At 39.9% G+C, this 22,936-nt stretch overlaps 1 protein-coding gene across 5 annotated transcripts in view; it reads left to right on the top strand.

The window, feature by feature from the left end:
* The window catches only part of PDLIM5 (PDZ and LIM domain 5), a 249,532-nt gene that overhangs the window by 174,241 nt on the left and 52,355 nt on the right, over positions 1-22,936 (top strand). For all 5 annotated transcript variants that reach the window (XM_068232416.1, XM_068232449.1, XM_068232431.1 and 2 more), the window contains one exon: positions 9,804-9,943. In XM_068232416.1, the coding sequence (XP_068088517.1) occupies positions 9,804-9,943 (140 nt within the window). The remainder of the gene's footprint in view (positions 1-9,803; positions 9,944-22,936) is intronic.

Genomic DNA, 22,936 nt, shown 5'->3' with positions numbered 1-22,936 from the left:
ATTTACAAATAGTTTAAGCTGACCAACTGCACCAAAGTGATCGCCTTTTGCCAATAACCTGTTCTACCCTTCAGGTTGGCATATACATCTGCAGTGCACTCGTAGCACACTTTCTTATGGCAATGGTGTTTTGTAGAGTTTAAAGTGGAACTACCAAGAAGCAATTATAGCCTTCCCACTGTGTATGTGTAATATTGCTTTGTGTGCTGGTTTGTAAGAGGACATCCAATATGGCTAATAACCCTGTTCTCTATCTATCTAGCAGGCAATAGGGAAACGGGCAGATAAAGAGGCAGATATTTTTGGTCTGAGTTAGTAATTGCGTGATTCAGTGTTTATATTTTTTTCATGCTTTTTCCATCTGGTTAGACATGTGAGCACAGACCTTGTTCCAGAACAGACACCTGTCATTCAAGAGTCATCTTTTCATACACAGTCATCTTTGGCTCCGGCAAGGTACACACCTACGGTGACCTTTTATTGTGCACATATATATGAAGTGTAAATAATATAAACAACTGTTGTGATTCCTCAGTGTCACTGGCCTCCTTTTCAGTGATCTGGCAGGGAAGATTACTCCTGACTGATGCCCATTATTCTCGCAGAAACTTTAAAGGAAGTTTTCACATACCCCTCCTTAGAGCAGACCATGCTCCTGTTGGGAGCTGATCAGAAGGGTCTGTATTTGCTCCTTACTGCCACTTACTGTATATCAATCCCTAACAAGTATTCAGGCTACAGATCTATCAAGTGTCTGAACAGCTGTAGTTATGGTAGATCATAGATCTTATGACTCCTATGGGGACCAGCAGCAAAGAGTGCCCAAGATTGTTTTTCTAGTATTCTACCCAGGAAGCCACAGTATTATAAGAAACAGGTAAAATGTGGGAAAAAGCAATGGAAGGCTGTACTATGAGGCTAAGAAGGTCACATTATTCAAGTATCTTTGGAGTCCAGATCAGGTTTCCATCTCACTTAAAATGTCAGTGTTTTTCTCGGTTACTATGTGTTGCTAGTTGTGATATGACTTTATCTTATATTTGTATTACTTTTTTTTAATGTTAGTGCGTATGTAAAGAAAAACCTGGTAGATCACCCTTTGGACAGACTACCAAAGGCTGCCCCTTGCGCTCCTCCAGTATTGGCACCAGTTACAGTTCAGAGTTCAAGGAGCAGAAGCATTGCAGTAGCTGCAGTAGCTGCAGTTGTGGGTGCACAGGCCAGGTATGGAGGAACACTTACATTTCACACTGATTTACAGTGCATGAGCATGCGTTTATAGCACATCTCTAAACACAGTTGTTTTAAGAACCCTTTCACATGCTAGAAAGACCTGCTTCATTAAAAAAAAGACATCTGTAATATGCTTAATTATGACTATTCAGCATGGTTCATAGTTATGCCAGGACATTGACCTCTACTATCTTAAAGGGTACCCGAAGTGACATGTGACATGAGATAGACATGTGTATGTACAGTGCCTAACACACAAATAACTGTTGTGTTCCTTTTTTCTTTATCTGCCTGAAAGAGTTAAATATAAGGTATGTAAGTGGCTGACTCAATCCTAACTCCAGTGTAACTACAGTGTGACCCTCACTGATAAGAAATTCACACTATAAAACACTTTCCTGGAAGATAATGGCTTCTGAGAGCAAGAAAGAGGTAAAAAGGGGAATTTCTTATCAGTGAGGGTCACACTGTAGTCACTTCCTGTCTGAGTCAGGACTGAGTCAGCCACTTACACATGTAATATTTAACTCTTTCAGGCAGAGAAAGAGAAAAAAAAAGGAACACAGCATAGTTTTGTGTGTGCTAGGCACTGTACATACACATGTCTATCTCATCATGTCATGTCACATGTCACTTTGGGTATCCTTTAACCCTTTCCACTCTGAGTTTTTTCATAAAGGGAATCGTTTCTACTCTGTGTTTGTTTTTTTTTTTTTTTTTTTTTTTTTTTTTTTTTTTTTTTTTTTACAAAAATGCACTCTCTCTCCCATCCTTACATGGAGCCTAACACCGTAACATGGCATATCTTATTTTAAATAACACATTATAACGTTTAATTTCATACCTTATTTTGACAGTTTGGTGTCTTCTATTGGCTGGTAGCAGTGCAGTTGGCCAAAGTATGGTACATTTTAAAGCAATTTCCTGCATGTAATCCTGGCCTGCGTGAGCAAGTTTCGCAATAATAGGTGGTTTTTCGCCTGCCACCTGGTGTCTTCCGGTCACTGCACACTGTGCAATCTTTGGTGTTTCGAATGGGCATATTGGCAATAAAATGCTGGATACCATTTAGACGCTCCTCAGCGTCCAATGAAGAAGGGCGGCCATATCTTCGCTGATGCCTAGAGGCTTGTTGTTCGTGAACCAACTCAAGAATTAGGTTCTTGCGGTAGCTGATATGATCCTTTGGTTCATGTGGATGCAACTGGTTGTAAATTATGAAGCTATTCACTACTGCCAGCTCCAACAACCAAAAAAAAGCCTTCCTCCACCACTCCAGTGACTTCCCGTTGAAAGAGTAACTACTGGTATAACATCAAATCGGTCAACCGCTCCCATGTGTTTAGTATATTCTACGACTGCTGTGGGCTTCTCAACATTTTCAGTCACTCTACTTTTCGTTCTTCTCTGCTGTGTTGTTGTAGTAGCCGGGTAGAAAGTGCTAAGCATGTGTATAATACGCTTATCCTTCCATGCCAATACCATCTCTCTTCACTGTCAAGTTTCCAAGCACGAACTTCACAACTTTTCAGTTTCAATTTTTTCTATTTCACTTGGTAGATCTTTACGATTGGGCATGACCGTTCCAGTTATGTGATTTTTTTTCTTTTAGTAACTCTTGTGCCAATATGTGACTGGTATAAAATGGATCTGTAAATAAATGGTATCCATGTCCAGGAGTGGCTTGTTTCAGATTTGTACAAAGATGGACAATGCAAGCTGACAAGTCTGGCCTTGGCAAGCTTTCTGTAGTTGCAGATCCATAATGCGGTTCAAACGCAAAGAGGTATCCAGTCTCACAATCAGCCATAGAAAACACTCGTAGCCCCCACTTGCTTGGTTTCTGAGGATTGTACATCTTGTACTTTGATCTTCATTTGAAACTAATTGTGCTTTCATCAATTACTACATTCCTGTGCGGTAAAAACAGACTTTTGCATCTTTCTTTCATATGCTCTGTCAAGTTCCTGACCTTCCAACCCCTAGTTTGAGTTCCTTCATGACCACTGATGGGTGGAGAAACATGTAGCATCCATTGAATCTGACTAAATCACCCACGAGAAAAAATATCTCCACAAAAGGGGGTGTAATTGATCCACCGAGTTGAGAAAAAAAAGGGATCTGCCAGGAATCTGCAAGAAAGAACCTGCAAGGGATCTACAAGAAAGAACCTGCAAGGGATCAGCAAGGATTGTGCAAGAAGTAATCTGCCAGGAATTTGCCAGGAAACTGCAAAAAAAGACCATGCAGAAAAGCTGCTACAATCAGCAACAAAAAAGCAAAATTGATTCTGCCACTTCCTGCCAGTGCTGATCGCGCACTTCCGGTTTGGGGGAGGGGGGTACCACCTGTGTGGGCATGTAGTCTTACATGCCCACTAAACATGGGGACAGAGATCGGGCTTTGCGGGGGGCAGATGTGCCTGCAAACCGCCGCTGAAATGATGTCCCAGCGGGACATATGACAGGAATGGGAAATTTGCCATGTCCCGGTATGCAGGACATACGAGTGGAAAGGGTTAATCATGCTATGGCCATATATCTCAGTGAAAAAGACACAGGCCATCACAGTACAGTTCTCTGTGCATTGTGAAGTTTAGTTTGTGATTTTGAGATATGTATATGTTAGGCTTGGCTCACAGTACACAAGGAAGGGAGCACCAACAAAATGCTTCTAAAGCCCTTATGGCCCGTACTCACGGGCTGCAGAAGTGGCCTGTCGCCAGCACACGTGAGCGTGCTAGCGACAGGCCGGCGACAGCTTCTCTCCAGGTCCCTCCGCGTACACACGCGGAAGAGGGACCAGCGGCGAGACGGAAGCTGTTGCCGACGTTCCTCCTCCCCCCGCCGGAAGCTTCATTCACCTCTATGGAGGTTGCTGTCGCTAGTCCGCGTACTCACGCGGACTAGCGACAGTTGCGGCGGAGGTGCGGTGGCGACTGTTGCCATGCGATTGAAACTTTCAATCGCATGGCGACAAGAGCGGCGGGCGACAGTTCGGGGTGTTGAGGCGACAAAAGTCCCTCGTGAGTATGGGCCATTAGACTCAAAGTGCATAGACTTGTCTATTTTCTGCAACTGACAGACAATTTGGGTGTTGCTTTACAATGTAATGGATGCATTCTAATGCAGAAAGTCACACTACAATGACAAGTCTATGCATCGTTCACAGTGCATCTGGTGCGATGCTGTCTAATAGAGTGTGATATCTCAAAGCACTGCATGCAGTGCCTTATTACATAGTGCATGCCTTAACAATGGCAGTGAAGCATTCTTTTCATTGACTGTATTCTTCATTGTATGCAATTGAATTTCGAATAACAACACGTCGTGCAACTTTTTTTGTTCCATTGGGTTCCTGGCTTTACAGTGAAAACAATGAAGCTCCCACTGTGAACAAGGCTTTATAGTTTTGCTTTACTAATGAAGCAGGGTTCTCTAGCATCACATGAGTATTTGTACCCAGAAATCAGCTTTACATTTCTTTTAATAAACAGTAACCTTAAATAATTCTTGCTGCACATGTAACAGTTTTTTTTTACTATCACTTTTAAAGCCTTTGATGTGTAAGCTATCCAGTTATAAATCTTATCAATTTAGCACCTCAAGCATACTAACTTGTATATAACAGTAATTTAAAGTGGTATGAAACTCAACATTTTTCTTTGCTCTAAAAGAATATTTACAGCTACTACCACAAAAAAAATGGCAGCAGAAAATCATTCAAACAGTTAAACAGAGAACTTTCTTCTTTAGTGGATTGCTTGCTGCCAAATCAAAAAGGTGACAACATTATCTTTTTGTTTACATTCCTTTGTCAGCTACAATTAGTAAACATTAGGAGCAGTACTGAAACTGAGCTGCGCACATAGTAGAAGCAGAGAGAGTTGAGTAGTGATCACTAGATATATTTTAATATATAAATACAGCAGGTATGCAATGAAGTGCAATGGCAGCTTTCAGAGCAGATGAACTGTACTTTGTGGACTTGAAATTTGTAAACAGACAATATTACTTGTGCACAAAAGCAATATGGTAACTGTATGGGTAGTAAAAAAGGAAAAAATAGAAAGCACATTTTTATTCAACGTTATGTTATAGTTTTATCCCACTTTAAGCTAATATTGTGCATGGGTGTGCATAGATCTGTCTATATATTTGTTTTGAATAAAAACTGCTCTTCTTTTCATTTCCTTTTATCTTCTTCTGTCATATTTCTGCTTTCTTAGACTCTCTGATCCTTTTGTCTATCGCTCCCTCTTAGACGCCCTTCTCATAGAACCTGTCATTAAAGCACCCTTTCCAAATTCAAAGCCAGCAAGGAAGTCCACTGGTGTGCTTACCAGTGAATGGTCTGTGAGGTGAGATACTGTATGCAGTTTAAACAGTAAGATACTGTCATTTTATATGCTGCAGCACTGTCCTCCTGCAAAAGTTAAAGTGGAACCAATTTCTATAAATAGCGAAGAAATACTGCATGGATTGACATCCATCTTGAAAATGAAGCATAAGTTGAACATCTGTGGGAAATTAAATAAAACTGTGTTTTTTGGCTGTTGGTAAAATATCATTGGTGAAAAAAATAAAGCATGCCTAATGATTAGAAGGAGGTAGGAGGCACCCAAGGGTGGTATGGTGTGTATAGTATGTGTCAAAAATTGATGGCAAGATAGACTAAATTTTGATAAGTAAATTTGAAAGTAGAATGTTACTTCCAGTATCTACTAGTGGCCCCACATTTGAGGGACTCATTCCATGGCCTCATCTAGAGTGAGACTGCCCCCCCCCCCTTTTCTATACAGCGACCACCACACCTCATCCACAAGGCTGAGCGGGGACAGTTCTTCCCCACATGCTCTCACGAGTGGTTGCTTCCCTAGCATAATGTTTATACCGTTCTTTCTAACTCCAAATATCATACGATATTACGCAATAGTAGGCTTCCGGTGTGCTTATGTGTTTTCTCTTTTCTCTACAAGTCCATACCTAATAACTCATTATTTTTGAATTGCGCACAAAGACTGCAATAGGCGTATTGACCAACACTTTTCTACCTACATAATGACTGCATTTTGAAAGGTTTTATGCACTTTAGAAAGTGCATTGGATAACCACAGTTTTGGACTGGCATGAGTTGAAGTAAGTTAACCTACCAATATATTTTGGGGTGAATTGCCTGCAGGAGACATGCATTAGCCTGGGAAGAACATACAAACTCCATAAGGATGTGTGGTTTTACTAAGATTTGTTCCTGGATTTCTGAAGCTAAAAGGTGATAGTGATAGACCGTTATCTACTGAGATTTTTACTCTGATTTTAATTTAGGATAATGTGAGGAACAGTTAGAACTTCCACAGGTGTTTGTCCTCATGCAGATGTGACCACTCACTTCATGTCTCAGCAACAATAAAAAAAAAACAACACCTTTGATGTTTGACTTGGAAAGGGTTGGATATTGAAAGGTTTATCTACAGCATCTTTTTCACATTCTGTCTGGTACCATCATTTATGAATGCAAAGTAAATGGAACCTTTCCTAGAAGAACATCAAGAAGAATGAAAACCTCAAAGTTTGCAACAATGCCCGGGTATAAACAAATTACTTTGACCTTTTACTGAAGGTTTCAGAAACTTTACTACAATATTGCAAAGATTTTAATTCAACTAAAATGATACATAATTATACATAAAGGTTAGTGTAAAAGGGAAGGAAGTTTGCTTTGCTTGACTGCACATTGTATTTGGTATGGCTTATTTAGAAATTAAAAGCTTATTAAATACGGTAATTAAAGCAAATCTAACATTTTCTTATCGTTAACATTTTTTATTTACGCAGTAGACATTTTTCAGGAGTAATACAAACATGTATGCTGTGTGCCTCTGTGGCCTTTAAAGAGGAACTCCAGTGAAAGTAATGTAATAAAAAAGTGCTTAATTATTACAATAATTATGTATAAATGATTTAGTAAGTGGTTGCACATTGTAAAATCTTTCCTTTCCCTGATTTACATTCAGACATTTACCACATAGTGACATTTTTACTGCTGGCACGTGATGTCTGTGGAAGGAGATGCTGCTTGCTTTTTTTGGCAGTTGTAAACAGCTGTTATTTCCCACAGTGCAACAAGGCTCCTACAGTGTGATGTCAGCACCTCAATGCTGTGAGGCGCTGACATCACACTGTGGAAGGGGTTTCATCAAAAAAATCATCCATACAGAGCCCCCTGATGATCCGTTTGAGAAAAGGAATAGATTTCTCATGGGAAAGGGGGTATCAGCTACTGATTGGGATGAAGTTCAATTCTTGGTTACGGTTTCTCTTTAAGCTAGATAGGGCAATGTTGAATTCCACAGGACATGAATAAATAGTTTCGGATGTATAATCTCCAGGAAGAAAACATGCAGACTGGTAGTCAAAATTAGGCTTTACAACCCTGGCATTTTTGTCTGTATCTTAGTCTGTCCTTATTTGTACATTTATAAGGTTGTATCAAGAAGACTTTAATTATAATGTGATTAATATTTTATATAAATATGTCAATCTTGAGAATGTTCCTTTATACCCCAAAACAGTTGTATGACATGTAGGTAGTCTCATTACATTATCAATGTGTGGCAATCTAACATGTTAAAAATTCATTATGCTGGAAAAAAATAGCTTTCTTCTGTTTATAATACTTTTAGTGTGCTAGTTTATAAATGCACCTTTTATACAATGAAAAAGACACAAGGAGAAAACAGAGGAATCAATCTGTTAGCTCTCTAAATGAAATATACCGAGGATGGGAATGAAAAGGAGGATAAAGATGCCCCGAACAGCATGTAGTAACTGGATGGTTTTTGTGTGTGTGTGTGTGTGTGTGTGTGTGTGTGTGTGTGTGTGTGTGTGTGTGTGTGTGTGTGTGTGTGTGTGTGTGTGTGTGTGTGTGTGTGTGTGTGTGTGTGTGTGTAAGGAAGTCAGACTTTACAAAATATAACACTGATATACTTCTTGTCCTAGATATCCTAGGTTGAATATTTGCATACTAAAAGATTTGTTTCAGAAAAGTCATTAAAAGTTTTCTTGTTTTTCTGTGTGTACATTTTCAAATTTAAATATGTGTGCTCAGAAAGGTCAAGATTTGGTGTTTGTTCTTACGAGTATGGCATGTTAATGGTACAGAAAACAATGTATCTCTACAACATTTGTTTTACTTTTTGTATTTCAGTACAGTTTTTGATCCTACACTTGTACTGTACACAGTTTACGGAAAATCTCTAAAATGTATTTTGGTGGATAAGTAATGCGTATCAGTCATAAGATAAACTTAGAGATATCTTGCCTAGATTTCTATATAAATGTCTGCATGGTTTAATTTAATATAGCTTGCCATATTGGTCCTATAGTTTTTCCTCTATTTCTATGGGAAGTAGAAGTCCTTTTTTATCCTTGTCATGCACTATATAGTTTATGGTAGATCAGGTAAACAATCACTGACTTCTAGCTACATAAAATCATTTATCTGGTCTATCACATTACACCACTATATATTAGACAACATATTGTTGTCAGTGTTGCCTCAGCTAGCTTTGTACTTCTTGATGCAGTATAAGCCATGAGAAGCTCGATGACGTCTTGCTACCACCCTCACTGCGGACACTGCTAAAAAGTGATTGACTTGTACATTGATGTATGTTTAGTAGCTAGCTTTTAGCTAGATTAAGGGCTTGATTCACAAAGCAGTGATAACTGTTATCACGCTGTGAAAAGTGCTTTGCGCAAAATTTAGCATGAAAAACCGGCCATTGCGCGCAAAAATCGTGTTTGCGCGATAACGTGAATTTTTTGCGCCTTAAAGAGAGCCTGAAGTGAGAATAAATCTCGCTTCAGCGCGGCTTAACGGGGGTCCCTTCACCCCCAAATCCCCCTTGATACACCCGGGGAGCGCTTCCTGGTTGGGGCAGGGCTAACCGCCGCAGCCCTGCCCCACGCGCGTCTGTCAGCGCGTATCTCCGCCTCTCCCCCGCCCCTCTGTCTTCCTTCACTGAGAGGGGCGGGGGAGAGGCGGCGATGCGCCGCTGACAGACGCGACTGGAGGCAGGGCTGCAGCCGTTAGCCCTGCCTCCAGGAAGCAATAAATCACGACCAAATCTGCGACCAAGTGTCGCAGTGGTCGTTTTGGGGGTGAAGGGACCCCCTTTAAGCCGCGCTATAGCGGCGGTTTAGCAGGGGCACACGTGCCCCTGCTATTTATGAGGTCTGAAGCGAGATTTATTCTCTCTTCAGAGTCTCTTTAACGTTCTGCGTTCTCGCGATAAATTCACGTTATCGCGCGAACATTAATGCACTAAAACGCACGTAAAGCACTTTTTCACAGCCGCGATAACAGTTACTGTATCACGGCTTTGTGAATCAAGCCCTAAATGTTTATATGGAGTTTCATATAATCTATTAAAAGTCTTAACAGTGTATGGCAGCCCTAAGACAGGTGAATTAACCAGTTTTTGATAGAACTGTTTATTTAGCATATATGAAGATAGAAAAAAATGTAAGCATGTGTAACATTTATTTTGTTTTCTCCCTCATGAACAGTGATTCACTGGAAACTGCACCTGTCGCTGCCTACACAGCAGAACCAACTAAGAGCATGACAAGTACTTACAAACCTACACCAACTGCCTTCAAGCCAAGTGGGCCTGCTAACACTGGCAGAACAGCAGGGTTGCAGCCAGGTAACTGTCTTCCTCTTTCTACTTGCATGTGATACTAATTTACTAAGACATTTCCATAGATCTCCAAACATCTCCAGTGGGAATAGCTAACCAACAAACATTGATACTTCCTCCTTCCGGGTGTGAGAGAGGAAGTATCTGAGAGCTGTAATGTGAAGGGGAGAATGGAAAATTAAAAGCATTCAGTGACAGACAACTGTTAATTTATCTAGGCCAGGTTTGTTGGGCCATTAATGATATCTTCAGCCCTCTGGAGATACCTTAATAATCAGTGTGTGTCATTTTAATAAAGCAAGAAGAAAACATTGTTTTTGTTACATAGTTATTTGGGTTGAAAAAAGACATACGTCCATCGAGTTCAACCAGAAAACAAAGTACAATACCAGCCTGCTCCCTCACATATCCCTGTTGATCCAGAGGAAGGCGAAAAACCCTTACAAGGCATGGTCCAATTAGCCCCAAAAGGGAAAAAATTCCTTCCCAACTCCAGATGGCAATCAGATAAAGTCCCTGGATCAACACCACTGGGAATTACCTAGTAACTATAGTATTATAAAAATAAAGATCACCTTAAGCGGGCACTACATAATTACACTAGTATCTAGGCTGTACTGTATATTGTGCAGCGCTACAACCATGGCGGACATTTTTTTTCCAAAAATGTTAAACTTATGTCAAAATATCTGCCCAATGATTTCAGTTATTTAAAATAATGTTGAAGCATTATTGCTTTCAGTTTATTTGAATAAAAAGCTTAAACCTGTTTTTTGTCCTGTAAAGTAAACACTGTGTATCATGGAGTAAATTTAAACAAACTAGATGTTTTTACAATGCTTCAGTATTAAACATAAGTAGCTTCTTGTACAGCTTGTAGCTGGAGCCAAAACACTCCCAGTCGCGGCAGTTGTGCATAGCTATTCAGGAGCTTAATAGAAGAGGGCGCAGAGAGTGGTCAGAGCATGTGCTCTTCTCCCGCTGGGTCCATTAGGATCTTTGAACTAAAGGGCATAGATCCAATGTGGAGGGGAGTCCAGCATGACTAAAGGCCCAGAGTTCATGGACACATTAAAGAAGCCCCAGGAATGGCCACCTTGTAAACTCTGACCGGTTCAGGTACCCTTTAAGGATATGTGCACTTATTTAAGTAGCTTATGTGCTTGCAAAAACAGAAAATACTCTCACTTGCCTCATGTGAATAGATCCTAGGTTTTTCTCTTTAAGGACTTGCACCATTCTGAAATAAAAACTTAGCTTAAACATCTAGCTATTGCAAGTCATTGGGAGTGCAAAATAATTTCACCCTTCATTTTAAGTGACACCTTCTTTTTTTGATTGTTTACATGATTTACCACCTTGCTTTAGTAGACATTAGACAAGATTTCAGTAAATAGCTTGTCTAATAATAACATACAGCACCAACCCCCGCAATCAATCAATAGTCAGTTAATATATTTTGATGCCAAAATTTTAATAGATTTGTTGTTTATATAAAATATAATGCCTAACCTTGTGACGCTGGGTGTTTGGCGTGCACACAGAATACAATAAATCAAGGTCAGGTTAAAGCTAGGTCATACACGAGAAGTCAGAATAGTGTGGTACAGAAGGACTAAATGGAGCTAGGTCAAATAACAGGCTAATATCATTACGCGGAAAGTCAGATGGCTACAGTACAAGAGGGTCAAGACAAGTGCTAAGTCAATATACAGTCCGAGGTCGTACACATAGGATCAGATGACTGAGGTACAAAGGAATGAGACTTTAATCAGAGTGGTGAACTTGCCGGATCATACACAGAAATACAATAATACGATAATTACAAAATATATGAAATGTAGCTCTCAAACAACTATCTCACTAGGATAAGGACCAAGAACCAGCGTACTGATTAGTATCAAGGCCAATGAGCAAGTGAATGCTCTGGCGTTATATACCCAAAGGATAGATCCTAAGCCCACCCCCAGTAAAGATAGCACCTCCTGCAAAAAAGGTGTCAGCTGATGACATCACAGCTGACACCTATGGACACGCCTTCTCAGCCTGTAAAGACTGCTCTGTGCTGTGTGTGTCTGTCTGTTCCCACTGCGCACGCGCGCATGCCGAACCCTCTCCCCCCGCTGGGGATGTGACAGGAGGATGGCGGAGCGGAAGTCCGAGTACGCGAACGAGTCCCGTCGGAGACGCCATGGGAGACATCGTGGGACTCGCCGCTGACAGGTAAGATTTTTACAAACCTATTAACAAAATTGTGTGTGTAGTATACAGTGGCCCATATGCAATTACATTTTTCTTCTGAGGTTTCTCCTAGGTGATCTTTTCACAACTTGTCATAAAATGCCTTTTAAACCATCTGCAAGAATGAAAACACTCAAAATAAATTTGATAGTACTTTTTCACCAACTTTTGGGTACTTTTTCAATTGTAAAATGCTGAAAAGTTAGTTTAAAGAGAAGATGAAAATTATCTCCTAGGAGATAACTCGGGTGAAAAAGTGAATTGCATATGGCCCAGTATGTCTACCTTATAGACGAAACAGAGAAACTGTAAAGGCTCTTTCACATTAGGGCAGATTTTCTGCGTTTCAACGCAAAGGGTAAAGTTTGCGTTACCCAAGGTGAAATGAAAGTCCATAGACTTTCATTTTAGCTTTCACATATAACGCAGCCTTTTTGTGCGTTGCGTTACACTGCACCCAGGCGCAGTTTTTCGGCCGACGCTAGCTTTATGCGTTACAATGTTAGTCAATGTAAAACGCACACTATGCGCGTTTTTAATCCGTTAACGCAGACAATCAGTCCCAGAATGCAACAGAGAAACAATGTAGAAAGTTGAAAACTAAAAGAAGAAAAAATTACCTGCGTTTTTCTATGTGCTGTAACGCATTGCAACCTATGATGACAAAAATAATTAAAGGTGAATGTCAATAATACAAAAATCACGGCAATGCATCTAAATACACGGCAGCAGGTCATACTCTTTATTCAGACCACCTCTCCCCATCGTACCTAACTTTTTTATCCACATAGCCTCTTTCCTGAGTAACAATTTATGTCGATCTCCTCTACGCTGGCGCAGGGGTGCATGGTCAATCACCTGCACCTTCAACTGAGAGACACCATGTCGAAATTCCTTAAAGTGACAAGCCACTGATTGATCCCTACTCTCTCCCCTAATAGTCGATTTGTGTGAGGAAATTCTATCCCTTAGGGGTTGTGTGGTCTTCCCCACGTACCCCAACCCACAGGGGCACTTAATTAAGTATAAGTATACCACATAAGAGGATTCACAAGAAAAGTGACCCCTAATCTGGAATCTACGTCCACTGGAGGGATGTGTAAATGTATCTCCTTTAATTACACTACTGCACATATGACAGTGCAAGCACGGGTCCCGTACCTGTGCAGTGCAGTGCAACACATATCAAAATGCATACAACAAAACGCATGCTTTGAGCGTTCTCCAACGCAAGCTCTGATGTGAAAGAGCCCTTAGTGTCCAAATGGCCATTTTTACAACTTTATGTATACCAACAATGTTGCACTAACACAGCCTTTCTCAATCTGCTTACCCTGGAAGAAAACTTCAGATTATTTTTGTACCTAAATGAACCCTTGCATGATAGTTATACATTAGCAGGAGGAGAGCGGTCTCATACATTGGGAGGTATGGTCTTGGAAGTGGATGTACTTGAAACATTTTATTTAGAGATGGTCAGTGATTTGCAAATAATTTCAACTTGCATACAATGAGGAAAAAGAAGATGGAGGAGACAAAGAGGCATGTTTGAAGCATTTCTACCCACCCATAAAAATGACATTCCCTCCTGAGTGCCCTTTTGTCCTTTGCAGATCCTGTAAACCAATTATTTAGTTGTAGTAGTAGTAGTAGTATACTACTAGTTGTAGTAGAAGTATAAAGGCAACATATCAAATGAACAAAAAAAAAACGGAACTTAATTCCAGCATTATGTTTAAAAAATGTGACAAGGCAACAAAGGACTGGAAAAGTTGTGTATTGTGAAACAAAAAATGGTTGAGTGTAAAAGGGTATCCTGAAAATGAAGAAGGGTACACCACCTTTACAACATTACATGAACAAATGCTGTAATAGTTAAAAGAATAATAATTTTCAGTGTAAAATTTCTAAGAGTTTGTCGGTTTCCTCATTTACAGTACATGGAAATCATTAAAAGTTAATCCGGAGAGACACAAGGTACATGGGTAAAAGCCTTTAATGGATGGCTGTGATCTTCAGGCACTCTGGTGGCACTGCATTACAAAATAAAATAGTAGATACCATTCTGTAGTAAAAATTATAGTATGGACTGAGGATCCCTTTCTAAATAAACAAATAACAAAATATATTTTTGTGTCAGTAAATTGAAATGTTTAAAAGTCTACCATGCAAAGAAGAAACAGTATAAACTTGACCCAGAGACAGTGTAATGTCTAATTTCAGCAGGACATTTCCACACCACACGATGCACATATTACAACAGCATAGCCCCATAAAAAAGTTTGGGTGATAAACTGCGTGCTTGCAGTTTAGATCTCTCATTCATTTTTAGATTTGGTGCAAAATGAAACATACAGTTAAAGCGGAATATAACCCTGCATTTCAACTTTGCTCTAAAACATTTATATTACAGCATATTATATGCAACCAGCATATTTTTTTTTTTTTACTAGACCAGCATTCGAAGGGTTACACACAGAATTTTAAAGTTCCGTGGAGAGATATGCAGACGCATCCGAAGTTCAGATAGATACATTTAACTAAACAGAATGTAACAAGTGGTAATTGTTACACACTCTTTGGCTGTCCTCCAGCTCCTGCACAGTCAGAGAGAGTGAGTCACATCCCACACTTAGATACATTTATGTAAACAAAATGTATCTATCTGAACTTCAGATGCGTCTGCATTTCTCTCCAGGAACTTTAAAGCTCTGTGTGTAACCCTTTGAATGCTGGTGTAGTAAAAAAAAATGCTGGTTGCATATAATATGCTGTAAATAATGTTTTAGAGCAAAGTTGAAATGCAGGGTTATATTCCGCTTTAAGAAATTTCCAAACTATTAAGCATCCTACCTATATTGTCAATTGCAAATAGTGGGATAACATTTTACTTTCAAAAGCCCATTAGTCTCCTCAGTTCCTAAACATTTACAGAGAGTTGTTAAAATAGGAGGTGATTTTTTTTTTTTGTATAAGTTTTACTACCAGTAGACTCAGACTGAACATTTATGTTCTATAAAAACATATTTTTTTGTAAATTTTCAACATGTTCTAGGTCTTTTAACTCTATTTAAAAAATATAGGCTTTACATTGTTTGCCATTCATCACATCTTGTTTTTATCCACCAGTTGTGCCATGTAAGAAGGTTGCCAAGGTTCAATCACAGAAAGCAGAATTTGAACTGTTGAAACCTAAAATAAAAATATGCGGCTTCAGGGAAGTTCTATTTAGTATTAAGGCTCATACACACATCAGACCATAGTCTTTGGAAAATGAAAGATCACAGACCAATTTTACCCCCTTCCATGTAGTATGAACCATGTAGTAGAGGAACCAGTCCGACGAAGGCTTTTTATAAGTCGAAAGCTCACTGTTTATCCATCTCTAAGTTAGCCAATAAATGGTATCATCCTGATTCAAAACTTCTTGCTTTTACTCATGGCTAACACGGTACAACACTTTACTGCTTCTTCCATGTAGTATGTGAGCCATACCTTCACAGTCTATTCTATGGAGCTGAACTCCCCATCAGACAGAGATCTTTGCAAGATGCTGCATACAAAGATGCTGTAGACATTCAAAAGATCAGTATCTGCAAAAGATCTGTTCCTGCAAAAGATCCGTTCCTGCAAAATGCATTCATAGTCTATGATATCTGCAGATCATCATACACACCTTGTTTAACAGACATTCATCTGCAGATCAGATCCACCAGGATGGATTTTCAGATCTGCAGATGATTGTCTGATCTGCAGATGAATGTCTGTTAAATAAGGTGTGTATGATGATCTGCAGATCTCATAGACTATGAACGCAATTTGCAGGAACGGATCTTTGGCAGGAACAGATCTTTTGCAGATACTGATCTTTTGCGTCTGTACAGCATCTGTGTGTGCAGCATCTTGCAAAGATTTTTTTCTAATGGAGTTCAGCTCCATAGAAAAGACTGTGAAGGTATGGCTCTCATACTACATGAAGGGTGGTAAGATTGGTCTGTGATCTTTCATTTTCAAAAGACTATGGTCTGATGTGTGTATGTGGCCTTAAGGTGCGTACACACATGCGACTATAGTCGTTTGTAACGATCGTTCCCCGATCTTTGCCAACGACGATCGTTACAAAAAACGAACCAACGACTATTAAGGCAAACGACGAACGAGTCAAATCGCTACAAAACAAAGTTCTGTCTTGGCGGATTTTTACCACCGACGATCGTTAGCAAAAGTGGTACATCGTTGGAAACGATTGTTCGTACCAGGCTGGACATGCGCATTTCACTTTTTCTCCAAGGAACTTTACAATTTTATGCGCAGGCGCAATAAGTGCTTTTACGTGGTGTAACGTTCGTTCTAACGATGTGATCGTTACACACTTTTTACAACTAACTTTACTTCGGTCGTTCTTTCGTCAATTAAAAGATCGTTGTCGTTGACAACGAACGATCGTTGTCGCATGTGTGTACGTAGCATTAGTTGTATAAATTTGTTTGCTTTTCTCTTCAGTTTATTTTCATTTCAGGTGCACTTTAAAAAAATACTACGTAACTGTTTACATGGGAAGTAGCAGGTCTGTTGTGGCACCTGCCTTCTCAGTCCTTATCTTAACGAGTGTACTTGCTACTGCAGATGAAATGCTTTGCCACTTGAACTGACTTCATAGTCCTCATTTTTTCCTGATAACATTACTAATTACCGTAATTTTGGCCTTAAAGTTGACTGAACAATTATTATATTGATTGATTTTGGAGAGCATTGGAAAACATGGACAGATTTCAAGGAAGGATCAAGTTTGCTTAAAAACAGTCTAAAAATATTTCTAAAGTCTCAGGCCTTGTTCACATTATAAATCGCCAGCGCAAGCGCTAAGCGCTTTTTAAAGTGCTTTTCCCTGCACTTTCAGAGCGATTTGTGCTTTAAGTGCTATTCAAAGCGCTTTTTTCCGGAGATTTGAGATTTTCTTCCTACAGGCAATCAGGAAGTGAACTCTTTGACCTTGACCTGAATAATTACAACGTATTTTCGTTTAAAAGCACTCACCAATTCGCTTTTCAAATCGCTTTTCCATGTGCTTTGCAGTTTACCTATACCTTACATTGAAGCGCAAATGCTTAGGAAATGGTGCAGGACCCGCATTTGCGCTCGGAAAGAAAGCACATCGCTCATGTGAGAACACTCACATAGAGCAACATTGCACAAGCAATTTTAAAAATCACCAGCGCTTAAAAAAAAAATAAAGGAAATGCTCACAGTGTGAACAAGCCCTAAAAGTATAGAATAATTGTTTACCTATTAATGGTGGTCCCTAAACCTGTTTGATGGCAATTTTTTTTTCCTTTTGAAACATCTAACATGTCTGTATTTTAAGCAAGTTGCCTGTAATAATTTTATTTGCCTCCAGGTGGTACCATTCTACTTTGAAATGGCTTCTGCTGTTCACTTTACTGAAACATATAATGGAAGGCCAAATCTTGCAAGTAGCTTTATTATTAGTGAACCAAGTAATTAAAGGATACTTGAGATGTTTACAGGCCAATAATAATTACGCAGTTGACAGATAATGTGGAACACTATGGATGGATTAAAATGGATTAACGTTTAATGATTTCTGAAATGTTCTTTCATATGATTATTGCCTGTGAGATCTGACCAGTTCGTGTTGCTACTTCTTTTTTGTCTCATGCCCTTCAATTACACTGGCCATACAGTTTCTTAATACTGCTACTTTTTTAATTTGGGTAAGTCCCAAATTTGAGTGATCTTTGTCTTGCATGGCACTTTCTCAAGTGCATGTTTTCCCTAAGGGAAATAATGAAGAAATTAGATATAGCAAGAAAGTTTGTACACTGTACTTCCTCTTAGTATTTAGCTACAAACTGATACGTGCCCTGGGAAAATGTAATTAGATGTGTGGAATGTATTCAAGTTATTTTTTTTGTAAGTTGGAGAGGGAGGGGGTGATTTTGGCTACAGAGTAAAAGACCAATTGGTCAGGAGTTCAGAAAGTGAAAATTTGATGTAGCTGAACCTTTTAACTTTGTAATTAATATAACATTTTTGTACTTTGGTTCTAACAACTCCGATCATTCACAGAAGTTTATAAAAAAATTCTCTTCATGAATAAGATTTTGTTTGTCCTGCCAGATTTTTTTTTTCTTTTTGCCCATGTCATGCTGGCTAGGCCTACATCATGTCAGCTGTCATCAATTTACTGGTTTCAACAGTATCAAGCTTGCATTTAGAACAACATCAGAAGTTAACCTCGAAGAATTTCTTCTATGCTGCGTCTAATACAAAATAAAGAAAACTTGTATAAATGATTTCTGTGCCTAGAATTAAAAAGTTAGTTGTGTGAGGAATGTTAGTTGATCTTAAAACCTTCAGCAGGCTGGAGATCTTCTTTTGAGCAGATAATACATGCTATGAAGCGACTTATTGAACATCATTGGCTGACAACCCAGGCATTATGTCTGCTTTCACCACCAGACAACAGTGGTGTTTGTTTATTTTTTAAGTTAAGTATACCATGGATATGGACAAATGTGACAGAGCTTAGATTTGTTTATGCCTGGTAATTGTTAATTGAAAATATATACCAAGGGGAAATTAATGCTCCCTCCTTTAAAAACAAAAATGCTATCCTACCGAGATTTTTGTTTCTGTAGTCACTGCTATGAAACAAACCTAGAACTAGAGGATACAGAACTTCTTACATGTGGGTCAGTGACTCAGTTGCATGAAACTTTACTCATAAACTTTTATTTGTCTTTTTTTTTTTTTTAATTCATCTGATGATGACATAGAGCAAAAACCGTTCAGGACTAGAGAGTAGCATCTAGAAAATGTTTTACCTATTGGTTTGCTGGCACTTGTAGTGCCCCAAGGTAATTTAATTCATTCTGGGTCCCCTGTTGCACATACCCACAATATGAGTGTCGTTTTTCTGGTTTTATGGTTTGTTTTACTCAAATAGCATTTCAATCATACATGGTGACGTTCATATATTTATGACCTGATGACAGCGTAATGCCGAAACCTGGACGGGAAGGAGAACAGGCACTCTCTGTATTACGATTGGTGACATTTAACCTCCTGGGCGTTACGTACGAGCTCAGCTCGTCCAGTAATGCCATGCTGGATTGCTAAGGCCCTGGTGGGCCGATTTGCATAATTTGTTTTTTTAAACACGCAGCTAGCACTTTGCTAGCTGCGTGTTTTACCCGATCGCCGCCGATCCGCTGCGAAAGAGGGCCCCCCCGCAGACCCCTTCCGCAGCCTGGCTAATCCCGGCCAGGCTGCGCTATGGGATGGAATGGGCTAGCTACATGATAATAAAAAAATAGGTGAAAAAAACCACCCAGGGCTGTGTGGCCGTGGGGATTTAAAACGCCAGGGAGGTTAAGCATTGAGCACTGTAATTCCAAATTAATGCAGTATTGTTAAGATTTTATGCAAAAGAGTCAAGTATACATGGACCCATAATGTTACTTGAACTTGTTTGTATAGTGATTTTAGTTATTGTTAAATAAACTATAACCCCCGTGTTTATAAAAAGTCTGACTCCAGTACATTTGTTTTTATGGCGATGCTCACTTGTCCCCTTTCTGAACACTTTCTGACAGATATTACACTTGTATCTGTCAGGTTGTTCCCTTCTCTCCATCTACCTCTTGTCACATGACTGCAGTACACCAGTAACTGTCTGATTAGCATCATTAACATGAAGCCCCATCCCTCTCAGTACCTCCAATGCATAGGTGACGAGAGTGATGCTCTGCTCCCACTTGTTACCAGACCACGTGCGGCCAGCGGAGTGTAGTGTCCGCTCCGATGGTCTGCCGTGGTCCAGCTGGAGATCCGGAATGGATGCGCTCTCCCATAGGCTATATGGGGGAATGCATCCGCCTGCCCTGGATTATCTCAGACTGCACAGAAGTGCGGTCCGCTTACTGCGATGCGAACAGTTATAAAATAGTTCTGGCTGTTTAGCGATGAGCAGACAACCGACAAAAAATGTCCATTCTCCGTTCTAGTGGGAACACAACCTCCTGCTACTACAAGAAAAGGGATTGGAAGCTATGTAAAAACAAGTGATAAATGCTTTAACAAAGGAGATGATTCTGCCGCGAAATAATTAGAAGATACAGTGGCTCTTAAATAAATAAAATGTTTCCTTATTTGATTAATTGAAATGGCTGTTACTTTCCAGATGACCCTTTTATTAAGCATTAACCTGTTTTATATCTGCAATTGTTAGATACTAAATCTGCTGCAGTCAGTGTACTGAAATCCTACATTTTATTTATTTTCTTTATAGAAGTCTATTAACTGTAAATGATCTTATCTGAATGGAGTTCAAAAATAACCTGATTTTGGCACGAGGTTTTGCATGAGGGAAAGCTATGAACATTTCCATCTTGGTAGCTGGGAGTTACAGAACTTCCTTTGTTTTTGCTCAAATGACAGAAGCATGACCATATTCACCAAAGCTGGCTGGCTGAAATTAGACATTTGGGATAAAGGTTTTGTAGCTTTCTTGTAGATGTGTGTCACAGGACTCATAAAGACAAGTAAGAACCTTTTGGATCAAAAGGCGAAGCATGTTTAATCCTGTTTAATGATTGTTCGCAATTGAAAAACAATATTTAAAGCTCCTTCTAAATACCTATAAATGTGTTCCTGTGCTGTTAATGCCTGAAACCACGCAGGATGCTTACTTTCCATTTTAATTCTTTGGGGCTATATGTGCAAAGTAGTATTAAACACAGAAAAAGAGAACAAATGCACATCAAATTTAGATTTTTAACACTTAAAAGTATTTGCTCCTTCTGCTAAAACCAACAGATGAAAAACAGTGGAGAGGTTGAGATTAGTATACTGTTCATGAACAGTATACTAATCTCAACCTCTCACCTCTCCATTGGAGAGACAACCTATCTGGTTGGACATTCTGACCTGCAGGCTAATAAGCACTCTGTTGCTGATATGGCGGTGCACAGGTGATGTTACATGGCAGGCGGGACCAGCATTTGCCTGATTCGATCCTCCAAGCTGATTGAGGTGTGGGGGTCAGCGGGGGTTGCTGTACACACACTAGTTTTATAAGCAGATGCAGTCAGTTTCATCTAGCATGTGTACACCGCTTAATATTCATATATGAGTTTATGGGCTTGAGTGCAAAGCATTTCTGTTTTCCTTCTGACATGCAATTCTTTGGATCGGTGTAATGATCCGCTCAGCTGTCTGCACAGACAGACAGCTGTTTGACCATTCCTTAAGTCTGAGGGCTGCAGGTTTCTGGAAAAGAGACCTGTCTTTTCTTTGCAAGTTTCAGACCTGCCCTGCTGCTGAGGAATTTGCATACATTTGTTATGCAAATTGCATAGCTGCCTCCTTTGAAGGCTGGCAGTATAAATACCATGTTCTCCCAGAATCCTTTGCTGGTCATCTTCATGGTTTGTTACTGATGAACTCTCTTAGAGTATCAGCCCTGTTTGTTTGCTAAAGATTATCTTAGAGTAATTCCTTGGGACTGCACTAGGCAGCTCTTCTAGTGCAGTCAGGTTAAAGTTTATCTGTATTGCCTGTCTTGTCTTGTTCTTGTGATTGCACTGTCGCCAGCGGTTGGCGATGGTGAATCGTTTGGTCCAGTACCTGGATCGCACTTGCCCTAGCGTTAGTGGCAGTGGATCTCTCTAGTCTATGTCTTGGAGTTTTACCGTAGCTGCAGTTGCCACTGGTTACTCCTTCTGTCTATCTTGCCATGTGGATCGCACTTGCTCTGGTGGAAAAGAGCAGTGGATCTTGCTAGCTCTGTTTCGGTACTTGGTTCACACTCGCTCTGGCGGAAAGAGCAGTGGATCCTTTCTGTCCTATCCCTGAACCCGGATCGCACTCACTCTGGCGGAAGAGCGGTGGATCCTATCTACCCTATTCCTGTTTTCCGTTTGTCTGTCTTGTCTGATACGAACGCTTGCTGTAGGCTCGGTGAGGTAACCGTTTAGCAAGTGTTCACGTTCTCTATTTTCGTGTTTGTCTGTCATTGGTTAGTTAGGGTGTCTCGCTTATCGCTGGGCTCCTAACGTGCGGTGATCGGGCTTAAAACGCATTCGCTATTGCGAATGAGTGCGGTGTTCGCGTTTATTTTCCTTATCTCCTGATTGTTGTTTGCTGTGCCTTTGCTACTCTCATGCTCTGTTCTGTTCAGCCTTGTGTAATTTCTGGCAATCGCCTCTCTCTTGCGATTGCGTTCCCGCTTTGTTTCTGCGAATGTGTGTTCGCCGTCGCTGGGTGGCGACTAGATTGGGGAACACACATTTAGTCTGTCTCTGTGCTCTCTCTCTTGGAGGGTTATCGTGCCCTACTTTGCCTTATCCATACAGTTGTCATCTGTGGCCGTGCAGAGGCTGTGCTCGTCTGCATATATATATATAGCCATGTAACCCCATAACAGGATATTATGATTTATGCTACCCCTCTTTTTTTTTTTTTCTCTTTCTCCCTCTCACTCTCTTTTGCTCTGAGATATAACCATCTTTCTAAAAAAAAACCTCCTTATTCTGATTTTTCACTTTATCCATGACAACAAACCACAGGAATGTATTTTGTTATAACTGATACAGACTTTACCTTCACCAAGCAAAGCACCTTATGAGACAAGTGTCAATGATTAGTAAATGTCAGCCATTCAATTAACGTCTTACGGCATGAAACCCAATGACATACAGTAAGAGGATGAAGTAAAAATGAGAAGGTTAAATA

The sequence above is a fragment of the Hyperolius riggenbachi genome, chromosome 1, assembly GCF_040937935.1.
Source record: "Hyperolius riggenbachi isolate aHypRig1 chromosome 1, aHypRig1.pri, whole genome shotgun sequence".
In the NCBI taxonomy this organism is placed as follows: domain Eukaryota; kingdom Metazoa; phylum Chordata; class Amphibia; order Anura; family Hyperoliidae; genus Hyperolius; species Hyperolius riggenbachi.
Note: the sequence above shows the minus strand (reverse complement) of the source record. Positions and strands in the feature narration are given on the sequence as shown.